General features: G+C 39.9%; 1 protein-coding gene and 1 long non-coding RNA gene across 2 annotated transcripts in view; one reads left to right on the forward strand and one right to left on the reverse strand.

Moving 5' to 3' along the window:
* Positions 1-20,941, forward strand: part of LOC139434510 (uncharacterized) — a 385,392-nt gene that overhangs the window by 95,294 nt on the left and 269,157 nt on the right. The gene's annotated exons all lie outside the window — the stretch shown is intronic.
* caly (calcyon neuron-specific vesicular protein) lies at positions 9,666-20,111 on the reverse strand. Its single transcript, XM_034093760.2, has 5 exons — positions 19,927-20,111; positions 16,844-17,006; positions 16,056-16,175; positions 13,408-13,521; positions 9,666-11,835 (listed from the first exon to the last, which is right to left on the reverse strand). The coding sequence occupies exons 2-5, from the start codon at positions 16,970-16,972 to the stop codon at positions 11,596-11,598; spliced, it is 603 nt and encodes a 200-aa protein (XP_033949651.1). The 5' UTR covers positions 16,973-17,006; positions 19,927-20,111; the 3' UTR covers positions 9,666-11,595.

Consider the following 20,941-nt stretch of genomic DNA (forward strand, 5'->3'; position numbering starts at 1 on the left):
GACTTCTGGAGACACATAACCCAAGTGAGCAGAAGAACAAGATTTGTCACTTGATAAGTGCTCGGGATTTGTCAGAGTGGCAGGTGGCTCTCCTGGGTCTGGATCTGCTTCAAGGAAAGGACTCAAAGAACTCAAAAGCCAGTTCACGGAATTTCATGACACCTATGCTATGAAACATTGCTGCTAGTGTCTTAATATGGTCAGCCAGCTCTTTCTCCATGTTCTCATTGAATACTCGTTTGGCAACTGCTGTTCTTTCATAGCCTGGCTTTGTTACTTCTCCTATTTTTTTCTTATCCATATATCTTTTTATGGTCATCCTGCAGATCTTCATCTCCTTTCCAACCTGATGTATGGTCTTCCCCTGTTGCACCTCTTTCACTGCTCTTTCCAACTCCTCAAGAGGAGTTGAAACCCTGTCTGTCTTCCTTTTGTATTTGCGTGGAATGATGGATTTTGGTCTAAAATTAAGAATGTAACATCGTTTTAGTGATCAAATATAAAAATACAATGTACAATAACAATAAAATACAATAAAGTAATATATAGTAAATAATCATAAGTTGGGGTAAGTTGTGCCACTGGCACAACTTAACCCAGGCCCTTTGGCACAAATCACCCCATGCCCACCATTTTGAAAAAAATGCATCCCCCAGCTGTTTTGAGCTAGCATCATGCTAACTGTATAGACTCATGGTGTAGCTTACTAAAGCACTAAAACATGTGTGAACTGTTTTCAAAGTTGTCTAAATTGTTCAAACACAGCAATCAAAAAACCTTGATCATAGAAATTTTACTTTGGAGGGCAAACAATTGTTTTTTGAACTTAAATGTGCTTACTTCTCAAGCCATGTGTCTCCCTTCTTTGCAGGATGATTGAAATGGATGCCTCTTCAAAAATATGTGGTCACATGACCAACTTCTTCTATGGTTTTCTAGATAACAGGGGTGGCACTAATTGCCCCTTGGCACAAATTACCCCACTCTCCCCTACTGCCTATGCCAAGGGCCGGCCCTGGATACAGATTTGAAATAGTTCTGACGTCAGAAACGGGGAGCCCCGCCTATATGGGCAACTCTCCACCTATCAGGGGAATGAGAGGTTGCCGTGGCATGGTAACAGCATGGTAACAGCATGGTAACATGACGCTCGTGCCTCGCCGTGGTCAGCTGCAGCTCATTTGCCACAGAATCAGCCCTTGCAAAAACAGAGCTGGAATAGACAAAATAGAGCAAAATGAGGCATGCCTAAAATGCATGATCTGTTTGCTATTTTGAAAAAAAAACTTCACAGACATGTTTTATATAGGTATGGCCCTACAATATATTATTCAAATATAGCATGATAGGTCCACTTTAACGTAAGTCTAAGTTATCAGTGGGTCTCAAACGGTTTGGTCACGATTAATGTAAATAAGTATTTCCGAGGCACACGTTTATATGATCATTATAGTTTAAGGGAGTTTTAGGGAGTGATTTGTAAAATATCCATAAAGAAATAGAAAATCTGTTTACAGTTCTGTTTCATATGGGTGTTGAGAGATGTATCCATAGATCTCTTCATTTTGCTCTCAAAGTGCACCAGATTGATGCTTTTAACTTCAACATTTAAAAAAAAAACACAGGGGCAACAGGTGAACACACTCAAACAATCAGGCACAGGAGGGAAAACAAAGGAAGTAAAACAGGACAAGACACAAGGAGAAAAGGCATTTCAAAATAAAACCGGAACACAAAAACACCAAATGACGACACCTATGTTCTGTTGCAAAGCATGTTTGGTTTTACAAATAAAACCTTTGTTAATATGAAAGCAAGTTGTGTTTAAAATATCTGGAATTATGTTAGCTAACACTATACACTAGGATTATTTTGAAGCTTCCTCAAATACACAGTGTTAACTTTTAATAAGAAAATATTTTACAGTCACACTGTCCTTGCCAAATAATGATATCGCTGTCATGCGCTGATACATAACTCATAGTAACTTGTTACAGCTAGAAACAATGCATTCTGCAGCCTTGAAATTGAAACATTTTTGAGTTTTGAGATGACATTTGGTGGTTCTATCATTACAAGTGACGTACACAAATGTGACATAAATAAAAGGCCATTTGGTTTTGGAGCACATCATGGTTCTCGGCTAGTGACGCCTTTTTCGGGAAGCCCAGATGCCAGACGAGGTCCCTGGGACTTGTTGGGTCAGAAATCTGTTGGGGGTTGGGAGATGTTGTCAAGGGTCCCAGAATTGATAGCCACACCCGTGTTTCCTGGTCAGACATGGCAACTGGTCAGATAGATGGTCATGGGAAAAACAAGGGACATTGGATTTGCTTTAAATTAAAGGTTTATTGATGAGTCCTTAGTCAGTTTTGTCATGCATAGTTGTAGATCAACTGTATGTTAATGTCCTGTGTTTCTGAGCTTTGTTCAAAACACACTGTTAAAAGAAACATTAAGAGTCAATTATTCTACTTGTTGTTAGTTTGTAGTGGTGATCAGTTCAGGTCCAATATGGTCTAGCGGTTAGGATTCCTGGTTTTCACCCAGGCGGCCTGGGTTCGACTCCCGGTATGGGAACTTTCCTTTGGAAGGACTGTGAAGACTTTCCTTGTTATTAATTCAGATTCAGACTCCAGGGAGTAAAGCACAGTATCCCCACACTTCCTCCCAGGTGCTTTATAGCAGCTGTTTACTGCCTTCCTTAGAGTGGGAAGGTTTAAATTAATATATTTCTATGTATATGTGTCTGACAAGTAAAAGGGGATTCAACTTGAATTTTCCATTTCCTTTTGGCAATTCAGTGGATTAAAAAAACTATGATTATAAGGTGTAATATGGCACGATGTCAATGCTGCTTTTTTTATTGTGGTACTTTTTAAGGTCCCCTAAGATATGATAAAATAAGATAAGATAACTCCCTATAATTACCACAACAGGGTTAGGTCTTAGGGTTTTGAAGCCTTACAGCAGCAAAGGGACGGTACAACACCAAGTGAAAGATAAGAAAAGCAAGATGTATCACGGAATATTTGAATAAAATGATAGCACATGTGATATATGATATAGCACATAATATTGATTTTGCATAAAATAAAGATATAATGCAAATGTTTCACAGAATTTGGAAACTCAATTGGCAGAAAGTATTAATGCTCTCAAATGCAGCTTCTCACCTTAAGGAAAGATTTTTGGAATTTAAAAGAGAAATAGATGAGAATGAACACTCAATGTTCGGCTTGAAGTTACGTAAAACAGAGAGGTGGGAAGTAACTAAGTACATGTACTTAAGTACAATTTTGAGATACTTGTACCTAACTTGAGTATTTCCATTTTATGTTACTTTGTACTTACTCCACTACAAATCAGAGGTAAATCATATACTTTTAATCCACTACATTTGGATAAATGATGTGAAATATATCAACTCTTAAATCAGACTTTAGTTACACCAAGGGTACATTCACAAGCTACCCTGCAGTATACAAAGTCATCAAAACTAGCTGCACCTTCACCAGCTGTAATAACACTTTATTGCATCAGTAATTATAATCTAAACATATAATGTATATTATTCTGAAATGGACCTATTTGCATAATGAGTACTTTTACTTGTGGTACTTTAAGTATATTTTGTTGCCAAGACTTTTGTACTTTTACTTGAGTATCATTTTGAATTGGGCTTTTACTACACTCTGGTACTTCTACTTGTACGTTGAGATCTGGGTACTTCTCTCACCTCTGTTAAAAGGAGTAATCCAATATCAACATTGTGTTCCAATAAAAAAATGGAATCCCAAATATGCTTTGTGTGTTAACAATGACACCAGCAGAGAGAGAGGAAGACCCCATATGGAGACAAAGACAGGTCAGTAAGGACATCCTGATATAAAGAAAGAGACAGACACAGCTAAATACCCCAAACAGATTACAGCAAAGAAGAAGCAAAATAGTAGCCTTTCTGTATGAAACCTGAGCAAATCTGTTAAATAATTCAAAAATAATAGTATTGAAATGAAATATATAAGGCGTTTTTTAAGACCATCTGCCAAATATTCCATAGTTACAGATCCTGCATTATCTTGTGTTTTATGCGAAAGTTATCTGTAAATCTTTATGGTTAGAAAACTGTTATTAGCATATGTCCCTGATCTGACATGCTGTAGACCGAAATAATCTACATAATAGTCTAATTATATACACAGTAATGGATTCAGTTGTTAATTTAAAGGGACTGGCCATTAAGGTATTGCACTTCCATAAACTTGAGTTGAGGGACATACATGTTGTTTTTAAAAAGAGTGGTCCAAATCAAAGCAGGGTGAGATATCCTGCCTTTTATTGTATGTGTCTCCAAATACAGTGGATCATACATTAACCGTCCATAATGCAACCTAATAGCATGCTTCCTTCCTCCCTTTCCTCCTCAATGGCAACATCTTTCTAGCCCTACACCTCAAACTGACATAACCTTGAAAACATTCATTCTGTCTTTAGTAAGCTTGCTCCATAGAAGACAGGAGAGAATAAGAAAAGAGAGAATAACTCCTAGATGAGTAATCTGTTAATCAGTGGAGTGCCATTTAGGTACATTTTGGAAAACAAAATACAGAATATGCCCTTTCCAACAACTTTGAAGAAACGAGATGTCACTCACTTTTTTGCCTATGATGTGATTGGGGTATATTCACCAGCCATTATAATGAACAGTACGCTCGCAGGCACTATATTCATCTTCATAAAACTAGTGTTGACACAGAAACCAGAGTCCTTGTCCGGATACATTTAGAAACCATGTTGATTGAAAGACAAATTCAGTGTATGGTAAACCCACTTTGGTTTTAGCAACAGTTTGACATTTTTATACTCACAACATTTCAAATTTCTGCTGCGTCATGCTCTGCATTTTTCCCGCTGATTTTTCTGATAACTCATCTCGTGCTACGTCTTAGCAGTCATGGATTCAACAGATCACCATTAATAACACCGTGACCTTCCTCTCAACCAGGCCCATATAAAGCACATTCATCCCCATTTGCCATGCAGCTCTGCGGGTCGATAATTGGCAAAGCAAAACACAGATTAAACCCAATTTGGAGGATTTCAACTTGAAGCTTAGCAGATACAGCCGGGGCTCAGGCTGAACTGGAGTTCACTGCGCTCTGGTCCTCTCTGCCTGTCTGAGGCTGCACCGGGAGGGGACCACAAACCTAAATCAAACCAGTCTGTTCTCTGTTTGTGTTTGCCTGTGTTTGTGAGTTTGTGTGGGTAGAGAGAAAAAAGGGGGAAAGATCATGCAACAATGCACTTCTCCATGCTTTACCATCCCTAATAGAAACCAACTTCCAGCGTTCAAACTCCATTTGTCTCATTAACCTATTAGCTTAAAGTTTAATTGCAGGATGTCGTAAAATTATTTGGTCTATGAGTAATGACAATATTTCAGCTGCGTAGTGGCCAGAACAAATCAAAGTAAAGCTAAGTGAAGCCGGTTGTTTTTCTTTCTCACGCCATGTCTGGGCTGCAGATTTGGGCCTTTACCTCGCCGCATCAGTCGGGTAATTGTTTACTGGCAAGGTTTTTGATGCATGAGGGCAACAACACGGCAGGATAACAAACTAATGACTAATTTCATGGCTGTTGAGTCATTTTAAAAAGCCCATCACAAGGATCAACTTTAAAGAGCCACTGTGACTAATCTGACAGCAGGCACTCTTAGGTATGGTCAACAAAATATAATTCCCTTGTAGAGTACAAAGAAAAGTGTATTAAGATGTCTCAATGTCAGATTTTAAGTGACTTTAAAGGTCTTTATGAAAGAATAATCCACTTAAATGATGTTCATCAAACTAGAGGTTCAAAGCACAACGGGACACATTCCTCTCTGCAACCATGGGAGATGACCCCTAGGTGGCAGCGTACCTCCTGAAACCTCCACCACTGTAAAAACAAACATCACTCCAATTACAAAACCTCCTCAATTGTCCTCCCTTTTATTTGCTCCGCAGGGCAGAGAAACCTCGATAAGTTATGATCAGCTGCCCCGGCCCTCGCTGCTGCCCTTTAAACAGCAGCTTGATAGGATCTGTGAAGCGCGCTGGGCATGTATAGTGTTACTCTCATCAAAGGGGACTGAATGGGGGTGAATGGAGGATGATGTGTGTACTGCCTCTGCTTAGTGGAGGCATTTCCAGCTGGCGCCAGGGCAGAGGAAACCCACTGAGACACACAACAACACACACAGACACAGGGGTCAGCCTGGATTCACCCTCCTCCACCTCCGTGCCTCTTGGCCTCCACCGCCTCCTCTTCTTCTACCCAAAACCCCCTCACCCCCGCCTTCTCTTCCCAGGCCTGGCCGCCTCTCGTCTGCTCTTTCTCTCTTGTTCATCTTTTCTTTTGGTTTTCCTTCCTTCCATCTCTCTGCTGTTCCTTTTTCTCCTATTTATCAAACTTACACTTTAATGGCACGATACACTTAAAAATGCTTTAATGGAAATTTAGGATTAAAAAGGGTCTTTGTGTGAGCGTGAAGAAAAAGACACAGTTATCAATATACTTATAGTGAAGTGTAAGATCACCTTTTTGTGCCATTTTCTTCTTTATGACAGTGGACAGTGTATAATTGAGAGGGAGAGAGGGTCAAAGGTCCCAGAGCTGAATAAACCCTGGGAATTTGCAGCTGCATTTAAAAGAAAACATAATACAGAGAATATAATTCTACAGTGACATCGTTACAGAGAATGAAAATGTATCTAGTGATTGCAAACAAAAATATTTTTAATTATAAGTTTAAAAGCTTTTACAATTCCAACAAAAGCTCTACATTATGGGAACTATTCGTATTAACTTTCTTATTGAGTCAGACGAATATGAATGTCATTCTCTAGGCCTGTACATGATGCTATTTCAAGTCTTTAGGTTGACTCATATTTAAAGGTCCCATATAATAAAAAGTTAGATTTTCATGTGTTTTTGATAATAAAGCAGCTCTAAGTTTTATATCAATACTGTGAAGGTATCAATACGCCTAATTAACTTAGAAATACACACAGAAAAGTTTTAAAAAGTACAATTGAAAAATATGTTATATACTTTAATTTCTGCTCCACTGACGTTATAGACATTTGCCGGTAATTGGGATGGCAAAAGTGCAGATAAGGAAGACACGGAAACAGTGACCAATCAGAGCAGACTTCTACGAAGGGCCGTAAAGAGACAGACACTGAAACAGAGCGTTTCAGACATTGGATAAGTATAGGTATTAACAAATAGAGAGTACGAACAAAGTGTTTTTTTATAGCTTAAATGCATGTAAACATGCTCTTATAAAAACCCCCTGCCAAAAATTATGAAACTGAAAAAGAGCATAATTTGCCCCCTTTAATGTACAAGAGTGGTATCATTCTGCTCATGTAATGCTCCGCTAGAACGCAAATAAGCATATTTCCCAAAAGGATTAGAGATTAAGAGTAAAAGTAAAGAAATTTCACTTCGAACTGTTTGTTAAGCTCTCCATTTCAACGTCTTCTGCCTTTGATCCAAATCTACTCAGCTTGTTATTGTATATCAACTCTTAGTGATATTCTGAAAGTGCTCGGGAGCATCATAACGCCTCCAGTCTGATCAGCTTCAGGTGAACAGAACAGTTTTAAGATCACCACACAGCTTTGTGTGTCCTCTTCAGGAAAGTTAGATCAGGTCTAGGAGTAATGTGATGTTAACAGCGAAATGACTCTTGGCAAGACCTTCCCTCGCAGTCTTCAGGGAGGAGTTGAAACGGGGAGCTCTGAACGGTCAGGACAAATTAAAAAGCCAACCTGCTATTTTACTGTTCAGATCTGTTGATGCTATAAAGCAGGAAAATGGGGCTTGGCGGCCTTTACGTGACTACTTGGCTGATTTTACGTGATTTTCCCCCGGCACTGAATCTAAGCCTTTTTGGCACAACATGTTATGCCTTGACCAAGCATGGGATCTGTAAATGCCCCAATAAATATGTTTTAGCACTTTATTTAGTTCCATGCCGTAGGCCAGCAGCATCTAAAGTATGTCACCCAGAAACAGAGGGGAGAAAAAAGACCCCACAGGCTAAATAGGGCGTAATGTAGATTTAATTAACAAGCTAAGCATGGGCACGCACGCACGCACGCACGCACGCACGCACACACACACACACACACACACACACACACACACACACACACAAAGTATAATGCTATAGCAAAAACACACAGAAGGTTAATGATTTCAGAGTCACACGCACCAGGCACGGTTCTAACAAGGCAACACACACACACACAACATTTGAGCCACACATCCCTGGGTTTAGATGGTGTGAAAATATGTGAGTGTAAATGAGATGCAGACAGGCTCACAGCAGTGGGGGGGGAGAGAGAGAGAGAGAGAGAGAGAGAGAGAGAGAGAGAGAGAGAGAGAGAGAGAGAGAGAGAGAGGGGGGGGGGAGAGGGGAGAGGGGAGAGGATGTGGCTTGGCTTTGAATTGCTAAACTTAAATTTGAGGAGGAAGGAATCATATTTTGAATGCTGTGCATAGTGAGCATTTTTTAGCAACAGACTGTAAAAGGAGATCTATATTTTTTTCATAAGAAAAATGTAAGTGTGAAAATTAAAATGTATTCCTATGCAGAACAGCCCCCCGGTCAGACACAAAGCAATACATATACAAACGTTAGTAGAGAGCGTTGGAGGGACAAATATGGGAATAACTGACAATGAAGTGTTTAATTATACTCAGCTAATTGTGATTTGCAACTCTGTGTTATTTTTGTAGAAGGGTGCTTTGTTCATAATTAATTAGGTAAAAATTAATCGTTTCATAAGATTGAATTAATTGTGTGCACCTCAGCTGCTGAAGTGAGAAATGACTTTTGAAGAAAGTTTAAAATATCTTTAGATACAATCTTAAAATAAGAAAGTGTGCTTTAATTCAACTGGAAATAATTTGTACCTATTCATCCAGATATTTTCCTCACTCATTCCCTGTCTTTTAGAAATATTATAGTGTTTGATTATTTCTATTGATGTTTTAATATGTAAGCAGCATTTGACTGCTGTGGCTGATAGGGGTGTAGATGATTTAAACATTTGTATTCAATGTTATTGAATATACAACAATAAATTATATTTGATATTTTGACCTATGTATCTTCAAGTACTGTACGCTGTAACTACAACCCGCACACATTCTTACAGTATCACTATTTTAGTTGATGATTTTTACTACATTCAGGTACTGCTTTTACTTTAGTATACTAGTTCTAACTTGAAATATAAGCATTGAATTTAAGTACCTCAAAGTTGTACTCAAGTACAGTTGAGAAAATATATTATTGGTGTATGAGAGGGATCAATAATTACTTTTATTTCTGTTCAGACGGTGACACTCGGGCAGATGGAGCTGATGCAAACGTTTGGCACTTCAGCTCCAAAGAACAAGCTGTGCTGCGATCTCACATGAATAGTTTTACTTTTCTCCAAAATAATGAAAGAGAGAAAGCAGGTTCAAACATGTGACAGAAGATCATTTGGACAAATTACAAGATTTGTCAGAATATTTTGAGATACACAAATAAATGGATGTACAATGGATTGAAAAAAACTAACAACATAACACTGTTCATGGAATAAATAGAAACATGTGAAGACAATTGAAGTTTTTAGGTAGTACATCATAAGCACTAATTACATCTATTGCAAGATTAGAGCCGCTGCTTCATACATTCATATAAGGATCATGACGAGTCAAACCTGTGGGTAAACTGTACATGCTCATTTACAGCGGCAGCAACATTAACCAAAAACACAATTTAGTAACAAAACAAATAATTTTCCAGTTTTTACAATAATCTTCCAGTATGCTGTCATTTCAGTTTTACATAAAAATATCTCAATTTGTTGTCATTATAACAGAAAGTAGCTCACACAATCATGTAGAATAATAACAGTTATCAATTGAAAAGTTGTACAGAAAGTTTTCAGGCTCATTCACTTGTTGAACACTTTATACTCATATTGGAGGGTGTAGTTGGTGATTTTTACTATTCTGAGACTATCCAAAGCCAATGTGTAAAACGATTTAAAATACATTTAGTCTGTTTTCAACTGTAGATGCACACTGAACTGCAATTTACAGTTTCCAGATGATAAGATGAAAAATTGATTCATTTCGACAGAAAATGTAAATCGTCAATTATAGTTCCTTGCCTGTGAGCACATTCAATGCTGATTTCATACGTTCCCCTCTAAAACGAAATGAATAGTGTGAGATAACGAGTCACAGTGATGGGGAGAAACTTGCTGTATGTCATTAAAAACGTGTTATCTTCTCACTCTGAGCTCTTGCCTCGCTTCTCTCACCTCCAACAACTCCACAAATCCTACAGCCTACGCATACACACATGAATACATATATAAAGATGATACATACTGTATATGTGCCCATGTGAAGTATGAACACGAGGGTATACACACACACTGAATGCAGATGTCTGAGATTTTCTCATGCCTCAGTAACACTGTAAAAGTCAGGCACATTCTCCAACACTTTAATAACATTCCTGCCTCCAACCACAACAACTCACCACTAACTAACACACACGCACACACACACACACACACACACACACACACACACACACACACACACACACACACACACACACACACACACACACACACACACACACACACACACACACACACACACACACACACACACACACACGCACGTACACACTCACGCACACACATACCATGTATACATCACTTCAGGGGACATTACATTGACTTACATGCATTTCCTGGAGACTTATCCTAACCTTAACCATAACCAACACATGCCTAACCCTAACCCCTAAACCTAACCAAGTCTTCACCCTAAAATTAATGATTCCCTTCATGGGGACCTCCAATTTGTCCCCATAAGGGAGGCGAGTCCCCACACGTGACTGTGTAAACAGATTTAGGTCCCCACATGTATAGTAATGCTAGGCCACGCACGCACGCACACACGCACGCACGCACGCACGCACGCGCGCGCGCACACACACACACACACACACACACACACACACACACACACACACACACACACACACACACACAGTTGGGTATTAGCTTGAATTGAGTATTAACAGAAAATAACTGGGGAACTGTGTGGTTTACATAGCTGATGGTTGAACTTTCATTTGTTATAGACACCTTTGTACAACGGCATATCAGGGCTAATACGGAGTCAGTGAGAAGGGTAATAGGCCTATTTTAAATACATTTACAAAGAAAAGAAAAACATGTGGATACATCTTTGAGTGAATAAAGTTGTATATTTACTTCACTCAAATAGATGACATTATAATCTAAATATATATTATATTGAATTAACAACTTAATTACTTTTAGTAAAATCTCTGACTTGGCCCTAACATGCTATTGTACCTAAAGGTTTTGGAGCACCAGTATAAACAACTGATTTAATGGTCTGTACGAGGAAAGAAACAAATCCTAAACACAGGGTCAAAAAATAACCTACGCTGCCTCCCCATCATCATTTCCTGCTGTAACACCTGTCCGCCCCTCACTTCTCTCCCTCCTGCTCGCCTGTAAGTAGCTCGCTGTGTTGGTTGGTCACCTCCGCCTCATTCAGGGCACTGGGGACTGGTAACCATGCCGATGGCAGTTCAGGTCCGGTCCTCTTCACCTGGTTGAGGTGGCTGAGCGCAGCATACAGCCCAGCGCCGCCGTGCACCCTCGGCTCCTCCTGCTGCTGCTGCTCAGTGTAGTACATCTCCAGAGCGGCCGGGGTGCAGTGCTTCTGCTGTTGGAACAGAAACACAAACACGTCTTTGTTGGTTTCACGTAGGGGACACACTGCGCTGAACATAACAACACAAGTTTATCCCAGTAGGATATACATAAATAAAAAAGACACATTTATTTATAAGGCTCAACTCTTTGTCAGGGGGAAAAAAGTGAGAACAAATGTTGTTTTTTTCGTTGTTTTTTATGCACCGCACATTTTCCTACAAATCAGATTAGAGGTGTTTAAAATACCTCATGTAAAATAATGTTATCACAGGTTGCCATGTCCATCTCAGATAATCCTTCGTTAGAGGACAAAGCATCCTGTGCATCTTTAAACATTTGCCTATAGAGATAAAAGCTTTTTTAAGGAGGAATGTTTTGAGAAGAGATTTCAAAGCTAATTTACCAAACCTGAGGTCAGCAGGTAAGTCATTTCAGAGTTTTGGGGCCTGGACTATTTGTTTTTAAAGTGGGTGATTATGTACAAGACAATGCGTGTGAATAACTTGACCTCATGAGTGTTTACATCGTTGAGGGTCCACTACCTGACCTTCCCTCTCAGCAAGGACTCGAACCCTCCCAAAAGCACAGCAGAGACTTCGCCTTCCTCGCTCCTCGCTCCTCTTATGTCTCCAACAACCCATTAGCAGGAAAGAAATGCTGAAAGCAACTGTAACCGACAAAAACTTCAAAAGCCTTGCCCGGAAGGTCCCCCCCTCCCCCTTCCCTTCCTTGCTTCCCCCCTCACTGTTAAGCCTTTAATCACAGTTTAGTCATGCTCAGCCCTAATTAAAGACCCCTCCGATTCACAGGCGGGCGTCCCAATCTCTGCCTGAGCAGAAGGCTGGCTCATTTTCCTCTGCGAGACGGCCTCTTTAACTAACATGCGTGGCAGTGGCGGCTCGCTACACGATGCCTCCAAGGTGTTGTTTGGAGATAATGAGTTTGACTTCCCAGCTCCAGTTTTCTGATTGACTGAGGAGAGGGTGTGCCGAGAAACAAAGCACCCGCTGCATTGTAGACTGTGTAAGGACTCTTTGAGTGGGAGTCGCACGGACCACTTCAGCCTGGATAATCAAATACAAAGTTTGTAATAACTGAAGACAAGAATATTACAGAAGATGCTTCTGCTCATCTGTGCTAAACTGCAGGATGATGATGGCCATTAAGATTTTTTTCTCTACCTAAATCATATGAATCCACCAATATTTGTGTAGTGTGGGTGTGTGTATGTGTGTGTATAAAAGACAATGTGTGTTTATGGACAATTAATTTCTACAAGGACAGTAAACATGAAATTAAAAATGGCATATTCTAATCAGTGTTAAATGTCATGTGTTCTCATCAGTGTGTGTGTGTTTGTCTGTGTGAGTGTGTGTGTGTGTGTGTGTGTGTGTGTGTGTGTGTGTGTGTGTGTGTGTGTGTGTGTGTGTGTGTGTGTGTTGTGTGTGTGTGTGTGTCTGTGTGTGTGTGTGTGTGTGTGTGTGTGTGTGTGTGTGTGTGTGTGTGTGTGTGTGTGTGTGTGTGTGTGTGTGTGTGTGTGTGTGTGTGTGTGTGTGTGTGTGTGTGTGTGTGTGTTGCAAACCTTCAGGATGAATCCCCCTGGGCAGGTAAGTTGGTCATACCACATAGCTTTGTACATGAGCAGGAGGAGCAAGCTGGTCAGGAAGGCCAAAGTGATGAGGATCAGACCTGTGACCTGAGCAACAACACACACGCACAGACATCAGTTTAGCAACAAGTGTCATTAATAGTTAAAGAATAGGGTTGGTAATATATTTTATTGTCAGAAAATGTCATAAAAAGACCTGCGTTAGTCTCCTAACGCGTCCTGGCTTTGTGTCTGTGACCACCACTCTGTTCCTTCCTACTGAGGACAGGTAAAAGCTGTCCTGTTACATTTTTATACTATCATGGACACACAACTTTTCCTGGATCTTAGCTTGTTCAAAAAGGGAACAGATCGAAAGTCATTGGGGGAAAGTGCACTGGGGTCAGTTTGCATGTTAGTTAGCTATTGATCCGCTCAGCTGCAGCACATTCCTGAAATGTGTCACTACGATCAGGTTGGATCATGGTGTGTTCTTACCCTGCACAACTAACCAACAACACACTGTCTTCCCCTGACAAGTCTGGCTTTAGAACACATCATAGCACAGAGACAGCTCTGGTTAAAGTCACAAATGACATTCTAATAGCCTCAGACAAGGGACTTGTCTCTATTCTTGTTTTGCTCGATCTTACTGCTGCATTTGATACTATCGACCATGATATCCTATTGCAAAGACTAGAGCACTTAGTTGGCATACAGGGAACTGCTTTAGGCTGGTTTAGGTCCTATCTATCTGAACGCTCTCAGTTTGTACGTGTCAACGATGAATCTTCCATGCAAACCAAAGTTAGCCATGGAGTGCCACAGGGTTCAGTGCTCGGACCTATTTTGTTCACATTATATATGCTTCCGTTAGGCAATATTATAAGGAATCATTCTGTAAACTTTCATTGTTATGCGGATGATACTCAACTATATTTATCAATCAAGCCTGATGAAATTAATCATCTAAATAAAATTCAAGACTGCCTCAAGGACTTAAAAACGTGGATGACCTTAAACTTTTTGATGTTAAACACGACCAAAACTGAAGTTATTGTACTTGGCCCGAAGAATCTACGAAACAAATTATCTAAAGATATACTAACTATGGATGGCATTAATTTGGCCTCCAATGAGACTGTAAGGAATCTTGGTGTTATATTTGATCAGGATTTATCCTTTAACGCCCACATAAAATCAATTTCAAGGACCGCCTACTTCCATCTACGTAACATTGCAAAAATCAGGCATATCTTGCCTCAAAACGATGCAGAGAAACTAGTCCATGCATTTGTTACTTCTAGGCTGGATTATTGTAACTCTTTATTATCAGGGTGTACCAAGAAGTCAGTCAAGTCGCTTCAGCTGATTAAAAATGCTGCAGCTCGTGTACTAACCAGAGTTAGGAAAAGGGACCACATTACTCCTGTTCTGGCTGCCTTACACTGGCTCCCTATAGAACACAGGATAGAATTTAAAATTCTTCTTCTCGCCTACAAAGCCCTTAATGGGCAGGCGCCATCTTACCTTAAAGAACTCATTATACCCTACTGTCCTACTAGGGCATTGCGTTCCAAGAATGCAGGGTTGTTGGTTGTTCCTAGAGTCTCTAAAAGTACAATGGGAGCCAGAGCCTTTTCTTATCAAGCTCCACATTTGTGGAATCAGCTTCCAGTTTGTGTTCGGGCGGCAGACACCCTATCCGTTTTTAAGAGTGCGCTTAAGACCTTCCTTTTTGATAAAGCTTACAGTTAGGGCTGATTAGATTCAGCCCCTAGTTTTGCTGATATAGGCTTAGTTTGTCGGGGGACATCTTACTTCTTCCTTCTCTCTGTCTATACCTGTGTACTCTCATGTTCCGATTAACCCAGCTTCCCCAAAATTCTTTCTTTTTGGTGTCTATATACGCCGGGATCCGGAGTCATGGATGATCCTGCGGTCCTGGATCACGAGCCCTGGATCTTGAGTCGTGGCTGTGGTCCTGGATCATAAGTCCTGGATGGATATCCTCGTGGATTCATCTTCCTATTATACACACATGCATTTCCAAACATTTGGACTACCTATGTTGCAAATGTATTATCTTTTCAATTTACACACGGCATCTATTGCACGTCTGTCCGTCCTGGGAGAGGGATCCCTCCTCTGTTGCTCTCCCCGAGGTTTCTCCCATTTTTCCCTTTAAACTGTGGGTTTTCTCCGGAAGTTTTTCCTTGTACGATGTGAGGGTCTAAGGACAGAGGGTGTCGTATTGTCATACTGATATTCTGTACATACTGTGAAGACCACTGAGACAAATGTAACATTTGTGATATTGGGCTATATAAATAAACATTGATTGATTGAAGAAGGTAACACGACAGGTTGGTTATTTTGTGTCCTGTTTAGTAGTGTATTGCACTCACTATGTCAGCCTGCCAGATGCTGTCAGTTCTATGCTGTCATGTGACCATAATCGTATTTGGACAACAATGGAGCTCTATGGTACAGAGGAGTAAACAACATCAGTGTTTGGAAAGTGAATACATGTAGGTGTGATCCATCAATTGTTGGTCATGGTCTTATCATGAGACTTGTTGGAAATCATACAATATTGCCAGGCTTATCTTTTAATCAGAACATCAGGCTGTTGTAGGTACCTTGGCTTTCTCTGTAACATCACTGTAGAAGTTGATATTCAGCTTCTTGATATTGGGAACGTAAGGCTTGTTCTTTTTCTTCTGCTGCAGCTGATATTGTGTTGATGTCTTCACAATGACCTGCAGCAGAAACAATCCACTGTTACTGTGACTCCTGTGGAAACAAAACTGAGAACTACTTGTAAGCTGTGTTTAATTTCACATTATGGTTGATGATGGATGATGTTGTCCTCGGTGTTCAGTGCTGGTTCAGTTTGTGTATCCACTAAAAAGGCTATTTAGCATGTCTAAAAATACACAAACATGATTTGCAAAAGCAGCCTGCTTTAATTGATGCCTTAAAAATACATCTGGGAGCTGCAAAGTGTTTTTTATGCTAATGTTTCAGCAACATCTAATCAGCCTGTGGAAGATTGGGTGCTGCTGACTGCATCGTCAAACTTAAATATAATCGTGAGGGCTTTCTTCTTGCATTACGCATTCAAAGAGGTACTTGAATGGGTTGATGTCAAGGGTTTAACCTGGTACTGTACGTCATGAAGGGTAAATACAGCAGTCTCAGTGTTGGGATGCTTGCTCATGCTTGGAAGGTAGTACGCTCACATGAATTTTAATGGTGTTTGTCCAGGCGAGTTCTAAATTGTAATCTCTTAGCTATTTCTGTGAGCTGCAATGGGTTTGTTGTGGTCGGCATGCAAATCAGAAATGAGCCTTTGAGAGAAAAACAAACATACGTAGAAATACACATAAACAAACTCACAAACACTGACCCAATAAGCCTTACTTACCCTGTCTGCGTACGACCTCTGGAGCTGGCTGACCTCCAGGGGTGTGATCAGCGGGATGTTATCAAATCCGTCGTCAGCAGACGGCTGCTTCTCCAGTTTATCAGACAGATTGCTGCCTAACTTCACCATGGCTGCTTAGCTGCCTGAAAATGTTGGGATTGATCTGGAGAGATGGCAGGGGGACAGGCAGCTCAGGTCAGACTGACTCAGATTGTGTGCTCTATAACCAAATGCGACAGCTGCTTGAAGCTCAAATCCGGGATGCTGCTGCTAGGACACAAAAGAAGGTGAAAAGAGGACAGTGTACTGACAAAACTGGACAGGAATAGAGTACAGGCCACACAAAAGTAAGACCCGAATAAAAAGACAATTCTTATACTACAAGAAATGAGTTTGATTAGTCAGCCTTTTGGTGCAGACTGACATATCTCACCAACTATTGTATGGATTGTATCTCAAATCTAAATGATCTCCCCCTCAGAAAGAATAGTTCTTATTTTAGTGGTCAACATTTGGATTTGTCCAATATTTTTAATTTATAAATAGGAATCTGCTAAACCTATGGCCTTCACATCATGAGCCTGTAGCATTCTGAGTGTTTAGTGTAAATAAAGTGCATATATTAGCATACTATCATTCTTAACCAAGACACAACAATATTATTTTTGAAATGTCATTGTAAAGATGAGCATGTTGATGGTAACATTTAACACAAAGCTCAACTGTGCTGAAGTTACAGCCTCACAGAACCACCCGCATAACTATAGACGTTATGTTTTTAGTTAGGTAAAGCAAATAAAACACTATCAATACATATAAATAGTAAAAACAACAGTTTGCTGTTCGGTTATGTTCTGGATTATTTGTTGGCTGGAAGCTGCGACCTCCTGGGGTCTTGACTCGTTGCCTGGCAACTGCTGAGAGCCATTACATTGTCCAGCAGAAAACCCACTGTAAAACCACCACATGTGATTTTACAGTACAACATCTATATGAGAGGTGTTTGTAAGTTAAGTTTGGACTGAGCTAGGCTAGCTGTTTAAAGTCTTTATGCTAAGCTAAGTTACTAGCTTCTTGCAGTAGCTTCATATTGTAAAGATATGATAACAATATAGAGCTCTCATCTCACTTTTAGCAACAAAATAAGGGTTATATGACCTAAAATGTCAAAGCATTCCTTGTAAACATATTGAAGTAGAAACCCAAAATACCTGTATTAACCTTAAAAAAAGGGTATGATATCACCCTTAATAACTGCGTAATTGAGTGAGGTTATAAGTAAAATTATAACTAAGTGGAGAACAAAAACAACTTCAAAGATTTCTATTTTCAACCATATGCTCTCCTGCTATACAATCCAACCATTTAAAGTTAACATGTTTCATAACCACTGTGAATTATTTATTTTTGTAAACTTAAGCCCAATCTCTCTTCTAAAAACTTGTATCTAGAGTTTCAAAATCAATGTGTAAATCTAGCGCTCCACCAACACGGCGCTGAACGCCTCTCTGTGCTGATAATATTTATATTTTCTCTCGATCAACTGATCACCTAAATGTGGAGAGGAGAGGAGAGGATCCACTTATCTCATTCACACAGTGCAACACAACACCTTCCCACAGCCAAGGCCCCACAGGCCCCACTGACGCCGGTGACTCACAATGATGATCCACTCACCAGGAGGCAAAGTGCTACAGTTTATGCTGCGGGAGACATCCCTGATATACAGGAAATGTGTTTGTTACAAAGGAGATACAGGATAATTAACTAAGGACTCCAGACACAACCAATGTGAATAAATGATCTGCTAATGAAGGTGTTGTCATGAACTGGAAACACGTAAACCAAATTAACAAATTTGATTCTGGAAATTTGGAGTTTAAAATCTAACTATTATCCAGGTTACTACCCATTATTACATGGTTGATAATAAGACATTCTAAATGATTATAAGAGAATAATTCAGAGTGGCGTAAATGATGAAGGCTTATTCTCTGATGCAGAATTTGTTCATATTTTTTAATTTTCAAGAAGTTGAAGAGCAGCTTTTGTCAAGTGACCAAAAGGATGCTAAGTGAGAAAATGATTCAACACTACAGTACTGCTTGGTGTGACCTTGTGTGGGTGGCTTAAGTGGTCATCTGTGGTGACCACCGTTTTTCCTCTCCACAGTTGGAGGGAAGTGTGGGTATTGTGAATCATCCTGAATCTGTGATTAACAAATGAGCCGGCTGTCAGACACTCAGTGCTCCCACACTCACAGGAAATGAGTCCAGAAAATAAGAAAAATTACTTATTTGAAATACAGATTAGTAAAATCCTGTTAATATTCAAATGATGGCATGATTATGGCATATGTTTAAGAGCTAAAAACAGGGCAGGGGGGAGAGAGGTATCTAAAGGTGAAGACGTACTGTGTTATGAATAAGTAAGAGTGGGCTGTCTATGTCTTTCAAGTTCTTCAGGGTTCACTGGTCATGCATATCTGAACTTGCTGCATTGAAGACTGCTGCAACAAGATGTACAGGCTGTGTAACCAGGAATCAGGAAGCAGAGATGTAGCAGCAGCACAGGAAATATGGAAGGTTGATACAAATATAGGCTAATCTATATAATTAGGGCCTATAGATATTAATTAAATATTTGTCCAGCTGCATACTTTTACGATCTTCAATCACCCACTGTAAATGTCCTATATATTAAGTCTTGATGGATATAAAAGGCATGTTTGATGAGTTGCTGATTTAATGCTATATGTAGTCTAAAGCAAAGAGGACAATACATGCGTAGGCTATTTATCTGAAGCCTCAACGTGGAGCACCTATTACAACACAATTCCGCCTGCCACAGAGAAATACAGCCTTATATGTAACCTGATGCTATGTTTTTCCATTCATTCACTAAAGCAGATGAAAATTCATGAATCACCTGCACTAAATCACGTCATGTAGAAAGAGCTCTCCTATCGGGAGGTTTACTGCAGCAGTGCACGCTCTCTGGACCCGCAAACACGTGTGTTTGATACGCAAATAAACGTCTACGCACTCAGAAACATTCATTTATGAAATATAATATAAACTTACTGTGTGTCCTGTGCTCTCCGGTGGGCTCTGGATGTGATCGGACCCCGGTGATGCTGACGGGGACTTGGTGTGACCGCCGGTTGCCGTGGTGATGTGTGATTCACGGCAGGACTGCGCACGTAGTTCCGGCTCGCGCTGCTCGGTGCTCCGGTGGAAAGAGCTCTGAATGCGCATCTTCACGCGACTCACAGGGACTGTGGCTGAGCAGGAAATTGCGTCTTTGTCCGTGGGAAATAAATAATCATATCTCGGTGTAATGTGTGTCATCAATGCAGTTAGACTGTATATATTACGGTGCGAAAACATGTTATAAACCAGTTATTAAATAGCTGCAAAGAGTTTAAGCACATAGCCTAATGTGTGTTCACATGAAAAGTGATAGGATCAAGCCAATGACGCAATTATAAGTTACAAAACAACATTAAAAGGGTGCTATAATAATAATAATAATAATAATAATAATTGTTTATGCTAATAATGTATGGTCGGTCAACCAAATAAAAAAAGGACACATGCCACAACTTCTGCATGGCCTTACTTTGGGTTAACAAAAAGGCTATATTTGTTTTGCTTACTAAAGGTTTCTTTGTTAAAAGGGCTGACTGGATCATTAAAATGCAAGTTAGCCTTTATTAGTCTAGCAGTGGGGAAATGTACAGCATTCCAACAAAAGTGACATATAGCAGATATAAGGCAAGCAATAATAAAATATGCTAACATGTTAAATATAGAGAAAAAGCGGTACCACTTTACTATAAGATTACCCTTATAGAGGGTTTACGAATAGTTTGTAATTCATTGATTGATTAGGTTGTGAACACTTTATAAATCATTAATAAGCTTTTACAAGACATGAGATAAACAGGGTAACTGTGACCGGTTGCTTGCCAAATAGTGAGCCCACATTTATCTGTACTGCTAAGCCTTATATTGGCTTAGCTTCGTCTTCTTCATCAGCCAGCATCCTTGGTATCTGTTGTTCACTGAGGTGATTCTCGCTAAGTAAGGCTTAGTC

The sequence above is a fragment of the Pseudochaenichthys georgianus genome, chromosome 1 (genome assembly GCF_902827115.2).
Source record: "Pseudochaenichthys georgianus chromosome 1, fPseGeo1.2, whole genome shotgun sequence".
Taxonomy (NCBI): domain Eukaryota; kingdom Metazoa; phylum Chordata; class Actinopteri; order Perciformes; family Channichthyidae; genus Pseudochaenichthys; species Pseudochaenichthys georgianus.